This window comes from Elephantulus edwardii, unplaced genomic scaffold (genome assembly GCF_000299155.1).
Source record: "Elephantulus edwardii isolate Elephantulus edwardi_28Jun2011 unplaced genomic scaffold, EleEdw1.0 scaffold00006, whole genome shotgun sequence".
In the NCBI taxonomy this organism is placed as follows: Eukaryota; Metazoa; Chordata; class Mammalia; order Macroscelidea; family Macroscelididae; genus Elephantulus; species Elephantulus edwardii.
This window is the reverse complement of record NW_006399756.1, coordinates 28,682,985-28,691,214: the sequence shown is the minus strand read 5'-3', so window position 1 is coordinate 28,691,214 and position 8,230 is coordinate 28,682,985. Positions and strand designations below refer to the sequence as shown.

Here is an 8,230-nt window from a genome sequence, read left to right as displayed (position 1 = left end):
TTGAAGATTTAATCTCTTCAGTCATTCAAGCAATAAGTGTTATTTGAGTCTTCAGTCACTCAAGCAATAAATGTTATTTGAGTACCTACTATGTATCCAGTATTAACAAAAAATGTTGAGCAAAATAGACAGTCTCTGCATTCATGAAACACAAGAACATTAACTTGTCTCTTCTCACAAGGCTTTGTGAGGTAGGTAGGCACGTAACTATTTGCATTTTCCTGATGAAGAATGTCTAGAGAGATTAGGTAACTTGCCTAAAAATTAAATGACTGGCTAATGGTGAAACTGGAACTTCAACTCGGGTTTTGCAACACCTGCATGGTATTATTATCATATTAACCATTTCATTTCTTCATTATTCCAGCAAATAAGTGATGATCACCTTGTTAGTGTCAGGCTAAGGAATGAAGCATCTGAAAGTCACTGAAGAGTGTTAAGCAGAAAAAAAGAACAGAAAGTGGTGATTATTTTCAAAACATGGAATCATCTACAGAGCCAGAATCTTTAGATCCTGAAAAATCAGCTAAGTTTGGGAACTCCTTTCTGCATCTAATGTATTAGAAGCAGTGTGTTAAAGGAGAAGTTATAAAACCAGCTAACAAGGCTACAGTGGTGACTGTACTAATCAGGTGAGAAGTGGTCAGGATACACTTGAGAGTCATTTAGGCAGTATGGCTATGACTTATCACCTCTTCATTTCAAGGACACTAAAGTTCAAGAAATGGAGTGGAGATTCCTCTGGACCTTCTGGCCCCAGAGGCCGTGGACTTCACTGTATCGAGCTACCTGGGACCCTTTTAAGTATTTTTTTTTTCATTTCTTTTATCACTTGTTTAACAAATTTGCACTTTATTTCAAACTCACAAAACTCTGGCAAGCATTGTAAGCTGTATTTCTCTCTCTTAGACGCCCCTATTCCCCTACCCCCATCCAGTACATTCAGACTCACAGAGCACAACCCCCTAGGATTTCTGAGAATGAAGTGGGCGGGGGCGGGGGAGGGAGGAAGGGAGTTTGTGAGGCTGTAAATTTTTAAGAGAGGAGCCAGACTCACCTCTCCTGATGATGGACTGTTGAGTTGGAACTTCCAGTCTTTATTAGTAGCTCAACTCTAAACTCACTGTGCCACTAAGACTCCTTTCTCAGCAGAGAAGCGAAAGGACAGCAAAATCTCTAAAGCTTTTACGTTTACTTCTTTGTGGCTGGGTACACAGACCCAGGAAGAAGTATATTTGACAGCCCCTGTGGAGTCCCGCCTCCCCATACTCTAGGTGGCCTCCAGGAATCCAGAGACAGTAATTCCAGAAGGCTGGAGGGTGACCTCATTTCTTCCCCAAGGTTATTATTGAATGTCAAGCTGGTGCAGTTTAAGGATTCAGGAAATTATAAAGACACCACAACAGCCTCAATAACCACCTCCCCAAACATCAACAACCTCAACAATTCATTAAAGTTCATCTACATTCCACCTGCAAAGACCGACTCAAAGCTAAGAAGCAGAGACACTATGAGAGAGGCAGGCTCTTTGCTGACCTTTCCCTAGGACAGGTAATCCTTCTCTTCAGCCGTGAGAGGCAGGGAATTGACGCCTCCATCTCGGGATGTGGACATCTCTGAGGTCGAGCACATTTCACTTAACATGCAAGCAGGGATTGAAGCCACTGAGGCAAAGGTTAAAGTTGACAGTGCCTAGGGAGTATGTGCCTCTCCCGGTACCTAGAGAGTCATCGAGGGCGGAGGTAAAAAGCTGAGGGTGGAAAAGTTGGGAAAGAAAAGTTAGTAAGGAGAGGGTCTACAGTATTTACCTGGGGCGGGGCGTGAGAGGAGCCGGTGGGAGGTACCCTTGAGATTGACCAATCGGATAGCGGGTTGCGGTCCAGGGGCGGGTTTGGGCCGTGTCTTGGCGGAGATTGGGTAACGGCCGGAGGGGGTGGGGCGCCTGATTGCTCGCAGTTTTGCAATTCCGCAATATATACTGTAGTGCCGGCGGCAGTGGACACAGGCTGGGGTTCAGCGCACGTGTCCGCTTCCGAAGTTCTCCTCGGTTGGTACTAGGTTTCTAACTTCCTGAATCTATCCCATCCAGCATCGAGGTTTGCTCCAGACTCAACCCACCTCTCCAGACCCCAGAGCTCGCCGTCTGCAGAACGAAATGGCCACAGCCACGAATAACTCTGACACTGGGAAAGAGCTGTTCCAGTCCTACAAATTCGAGGAGGACATTGACTTAAAGTTTCTAGTGGACGACTACTGGTGAGATTTGGGGGAATGGGAAGCACTGTGCCAGAGACTCGACCCAGCTGAGTATTATTGTGGGGCGAGAAAGGACATTTATTTTAATCAAGAGCAAATGCCCTGGACTAGCCCTATGCATGCCTGCTTTTCAAGCAGTGGGCAGAAGATTGTCACCTCGAAGATATTAGAGCTGAAAGAGAGCGGGGAAGGTAAAGAGAAATGAGAGAAAGGAGGGAAGACTAGAGAGGAGATAGAAGCCAAAGAGTCTTAGGGAAGAGAGTCTAGGCACGGGAAAATAAGAGTAACGGAACTCTGCTCCCACCCACCTTAATCGATTACTCTCTCTGTCCTTGGTGTGGTGCAGCAAGCAAGCACCTGGGAGACTATCTGCCCTTTCCAATTATAACGTTGTTCACACATGTTCTATTTCCTCTGCAGTGGAGAAGGACACCAAGTTAGGGAGGTCTTCCAAGTTCATCCCAGGCTCTCTGACTTTACCTCAGAGTTTCTCAAAGGTGCCTGTGGGCTGACTTTGTGCTCCAGTCAATGTACCAATGTACCAACTATGCAGAAATAATCGTGATAGCCTTCGTACACTAAAGCCCTGGGTGAGACAACTGTGAGACAACTCCCAAATCCAACAATAGAGCAAAATCTTGGACATAGCCCTTGCTGTGTCAGGTACTCTAAATACACTAACTCTGCCAGGAAAGTCGTATCATTCCCTTTTACTCGTCTAGTAATGCCTGGACTCCAACACAGAGCACTCACCTGGAGAGATAGGTGGGAAGCCCCTCTAGCCAGCCCCCACCTGTGAGACCATTCTCTCTTCCTTCCAGGACAAGCTCATTCACCATAGCTTTTGTCTACTTGCTGCTCATCTTTGTGGGGCAAAACTATATGAAGTCAAAGAAGGGATTCAAGCTGCAGAAGCCTCTTTTTCTCTGGTCTCTTAGCCTTGCCATCTTCAGGTAAGACATTCCCGAACACCTGAAAACATCTAGACTCTAGATCCCCATTCCCCTGGTCCTCCATTCCTGAAAAGTCATCTGTGTCAATCCCTATTTAGTCCTCAATTGTGTCCTAAAATTCTTCCCATACCATTCTCTCAGCTTCAGCTCCCTTCTTCCTCCCATATTACCCTGTTTCTCTTTTCCTCCAAACTGGCCATATCTGCTCCATCTCTTTTGATTTCACTAAGTATATGTGCTTCTGCCAAATCTTTTCAACCTTTATTACTCCCAGCTTTTAACCTCTTCTCCAAAGATCTCTCATTAACTTCCCCAAGCCCTCCTTCCTATATTTTCTCCTTTAAATGCTTGAGATCATCTCAATTCTATAACCCAATACCTTCGTGGCTCCTACCTAATCCCAAGAACCTGACTCCTGAACCCTGTCTTCAGTCCCATCCCCTAGAGTTCACTAGTTCTATCCCAGGCCTCTATATCTTCTGTATGTCCCATTATGTTTCTCAGAGTGGCCCCAGCATCTCAGAAACTGTGACTGTATTTCTTGAAAGTCACCCTTCCCACCTCAAAGGGTAGGGAGATTATGGAGCTTAATGACCTGGCCAGGTCAAAAGGGAGGTGGATCGGTACATGGAAATAACTCTCACACCCTTTCTTGGTCCAATTTTAGTATCGTGGGGACAGTGAGGACATGGAGCTTTATGGGGACTGTGATATTAAGGCAGGGCCTAAAGCAGACTGTGTGCTATGCCCCCTTCATCAACCATCCCACTATCAGATTCTGGAGCATAATTTTTTCTCTCAGCAAGATCATTGAACTCGGTAAGTGTCAAGGCATTCCTTTTCAGAGCTGTTACTTGACCCATCACACTCCTTCCCATCCCTGGGCATGAACAAATGTCATCCAAGCTCTTCTTCAAACTCTCTGTCACATTTCCCTTGTTCTTTCCCAGAGAGTTTCCCCTGTGTCCCTGGTGTGGGGGTGCTTATGGTTGCAACCCTGGGAGTATGTCTCAACTTTGACTTTTCCCCTCTTAAAGGAGACACAGCCTTCATCATCCTGCGTAAGCGACCGCTCATCTTTGTGCACTGGTACCACCATAGCACAGTGCTAGTGTTCACATGCTTTGGATTCAAGAACAAGATGGTTGCTGGTGGATGGTTCATGACCATGAATTTTGGCGTACATTCCATCATGTACTCCTATTACACTCTGAAGGCAGCCAAAGTGAATCCCCCAAAGATGCTTCCCATGATTATCACCAGCCTACAAATCCTGCAGATGATTGTAGGATCTGTCATCAGCATCCTGAGTTACATCTGGAGGCATGAACAAGGGTGCAATGCCACCACAATGGAACATTTCTTCTGGTCCATCTCCTTGTATGCGTCCTACTTCATCCTCTTTGCCCACTTCTTTTGCCAAGCCTACCTGGTACCCAAGGTCAAAAACAAGACTAAGAGCCAGTGAAGAGTTGGAGAAAACAAAGAAAGAGCCCTATGCTCTCTCCTCCCCAGAGAACAGATGGGGTGAACTTAGGTTTGGGAGAATGATTAGGGTGCCATACCTGCATGGTTTCCACTTAGGGATATGTACCCTTAAATGGAAAGAGGTTATGACAGACAAAATATCATCCCTAGGATGGGAAGATAGTGTGCTACTTTGATGCTTCTATTTTTAATGAGAAGACCAAGTAGGCATGGCAATGGATAGGACCGTGGAAGAGCTTCAGAGCTGAGTTATTTATATTTCTATCCAGAAATCCTTGCTGGTTTTTAATTAAATATTTTAATTAAATATTTTAAAAAAATGAGTGGTCCTTTGAGGACTTGGTGGAAGAATTCTGCTATGAATGGGGCACCTTCTGAAAAGGGAGTGATCAGCAGACAGGCAGCCTAAGAAAGTATGTGGAAGGATAAGAGGCACATATTATACAGACATTCAACAAGAATCCTTTCCTGGTAGGTACTTATTAAAAGTTTAACGCACACCAGAATTTGCCCAGACCTCTCAAATGACTTGGCAAAATTCAGGTGCAGAAATGTAAAATGGCTTAATTAAGGTCACAAGCATCTTAGGTTACAAAATTTAGGATCATTTTTACTATTCTACATTAGGTAGAATCAGCTCCAACTATGCTCCCTGAGACCACAAAGTGGCGCCACAGCACCAGCTTTAACCGTGCTAACCAGCGCGGCAGTATTGAGCTTTTCAAACCACACATCAAAGGCCCAGCTAGGATCTCTTTCAGCTAGTACTGGAAACTACAGAGGAGAATAGAAGCTGCTCACTGATGTGCCTTCAAAGGGCACCCAAGACACATGTCATACTTGGGATACTCTAGATTTACATCTCATGTACACACATTTCTCCAGGAAACAAATACATAGGACAGTTCCCATCGTTTCCAAGGCTGTGTTACACAAGCAGAAGACCACAGCTTTCTCCTTTTGCACGGCAGTTTGAGTTGCCCAATATGGGTGAGCAGCCGAATGCCACTATTGTGCTCCTTGGAAACAGACACACACACACACTCATACACACCCCTTTTATCCCGGAATCCCTGGACTGTCATCTTGTGGGTGGCTGGCACCTTCATCTCAACCCTGTTCAGACCACTCTTCCTTTTAAAAATAGGGGAAGATGAGACTCATGTTTGGAGAGAGCTCAAACTGCAATTTGGTCATCAAACTTTTGACAGTCCGCTACATTTATTTATCTTTGAAAACGGAGGAAAGCGAGTCTGGAGAAGATGGAATAGGCCAAAGATGAATTAGTCCCTGGCCTTAGTCCCAAGGGCTCAGTCTGTGTATAGGACCCAGTCCCGCCTCAGGGCTTGGAGGGAAAAGGCCCTCTCTTGAGCCAGCTGCCCCCCAGCCGCCCAAGCACTACTCTCAGACTCCTGGCCGGGGCGGGGCCAAACAAGTCAAAGCGACCCCAGTCCAGGAAGGATGTGAAGGATCACCCTGGCCATCAACCGTGATGCGCAGGCCAGGCCGCTCATACTGGCCGCTCCACAGCATACTGGCACGGGCTGAGGTTTGCGGCAGGGGGTGGCCCGGGCACGGCGGGGTAGCTGAAAGAGGCGTGTTGTTTAGCCTTGAGCCGCAGGCTGGCCAGGCTCGAGTTACACGGGTCCCGGTATACGTAGGGGGAGGAGGCGGCTGCCGCTGCGGCCGCAGCAGCGGAGGCGTAAGGGCAGGACACTGCCCCCGAGGACACGGCGGCCGGAGCCAACCCGGGGGGGGCCCCGCCCAGGCCCTGCAGGGTCCCGGGCCCTGGCACAGTGCCCGGGGCGGCCGCAGCTGAGGGCACCATGGAGGCGGCGATAGAGCTGGGTGGCGAAAAGACGGGCTGTGAGGCTAGCGGCCCCACGTTGACGGAGTTGAAGGCGAACGGGAAGGTCTTGGCGGCGAGTGGCGGGGCGAGCGCCTTGGGCGGCCAGTTGCCGTAGGAGTAGCCGGGGTACACCTCCTCGTAGGGGGGCACCAGGCCCCCGAGCGGTGCCGCGAAGCCGCCCTTGCACAGCTCCGCCTGCTGGCTGCGCTCGCGCTTGCGCCACTTGGCGCGTCGGTTCTTGAACCACACCTGCGGGCGCCAGAGCAGGGGCGTCAGTACGCGGCCAGGGGCGCGCAGACCTGGGGAGGGGCGGCTGGGGGCGGGCACCAAGGCGAGGACTGGACCCGAGCAGGGGCGCAGACATAGCGGGGGGGGGGCAGATGGGGGGCGGGCACCAGGGCGAAGACTGGGCAGGAGCAGGGGAGTCAGCAGGGGCGCAGACCTAGCGGGGGGGGGGGCGGCGGCTCGGGTGCGGGCACCAAGGCGAGGACTGGGCCCCAGGACCCAGCGGAGAGCAGACAAGATGCAATGCTTGGAGACGGGGCGGGGTATCACGGATCAACTAGAATGAGTGGAATGGGAGGAGGGAGGCGACGGGCATTGGGGCGGGGAAAGAAGCAGGATGGGGTCAAGGAGGGTTGGAGTGAAGTAGAGACCAAAAGTAACAAGGACGTAGTAGTCTGCACGGGGCAGCGTTAACTGGAGGCGGACAGTGGAGACTGGATGTGAATATAGGGATGATGGGGCAGAAAACCACAGGCTGAAGGTTCTGGAGCTGCACGTCGAGGGGCGGAGAAGAGGGGGACTGGAGTGGGGTCAGGGTCAGCCGTACCCGCACACGGGCCTCGGTGAGGTTGGTCCACACGGCGATCTCCTCGCGCGTGCTCATGTCCGGGTAGCGGTTTCGCTGGAAGGTCGCCTCCAGCTCCTGCAGCTGCTGACTGGTGAAGTGCGTGCGCTGCCGCCGCTGCTTCTTCTTCAGAGAGCCGTCCTCCGGGGAGCCGCCCGGAAGCGAAGCTGAGGCCTTCTCCGAGTCTGAGATGTGGGAGGTCGGTCACAGGGTGTCAGGCTGGCCCAGGTTCTCTCCCCACCCTGCCTGGCCCCTCACCGAGGGACCTCCTCACGGCCCTCGCTGGCCTCCACCCCCACGTCTCATCTGCATTAGGGACTGAGCTGTCATCTCTTCCACTCTCACACGGGGGCGCGCTCACCGCTGTGCTCCTGGCCCTTGCAGCCGTGCTCTGGGAGGGGGGGATGCGGAGTACCCGCGTCCGACAGCGACAGGGCCGGGCTCCGGGCCTCCGCCTCGCTGAGCAGGCTGAACTCCATGGAGGGAGGGATCTGTAGGGGAAATGAGACACCACGAAATGGGGCTAAAAACCTCAGGGGTATCCAGTTACCCCTTTCTCAGCCACTAACCTAAAGCCCGGTGGATTATCCTAGGATAGAATGAGCAGAATCAGCCTAAAGAAGAAAGGGTCTCATGCTCCGATAGGCATATTAGACTCTGTTCACTGCTGGACACTTAGAACTGTGCCTGGTACATGGTTGGTTTTCAAGAAACATTTATTGAATTAATAAAAATGTGCACTATTATACATGACATACGACGTTCTCACATCTTTAAAATCTTCACCATATCACATGGGAAATACAGCCCAAAGCTCTACTTAGTCACTCTTTT

General features: G+C 50.2%; 2 protein-coding genes across 2 annotated transcripts; one reads left to right on the top strand and one right to left on the bottom strand.

Annotated features, from left to right (window-relative positions):
• The first annotated feature begins 2,155 nt into the window (after window positions 1–2,155).
• ELOVL3 (ELOVL fatty acid elongase 3) lies at window positions 2,156–4,677 on the top strand. Its single transcript, XM_006879988.1, has 4 exons — window positions 2,156–2,256; window positions 3,078–3,209; window positions 3,877–4,028; window positions 4,247–4,677. Exons 1-4 carry the CDS (start codon window positions 2,156–2,158, stop codon window positions 4,675–4,677), a joined length of 816 nt encoding a protein of 271 aa, XP_006880050.1.
• Window positions 4,678–6,187: 1,510 nt separating this feature from the next.
• PITX3 (paired-like homeodomain 3) lies at window positions 6,188–7,878 on the bottom strand. Its single transcript, XM_006879987.1, has 3 exons — window positions 7,758–7,878; window positions 7,379–7,581; window positions 6,188–6,795 (listed from the first exon to the last, which is right to left on the bottom strand). The coding sequence occupies exons 1-3, from the start codon at window positions 7,873–7,875 to the stop codon at window positions 6,208–6,210; spliced, it is 909 nt and encodes a 302-aa protein (XP_006880049.1). The 5' UTR covers window positions 7,876–7,878; the 3' UTR covers window positions 6,188–6,207.
• Window positions 7,879–8,230: the final 352 nt, after the last annotated feature.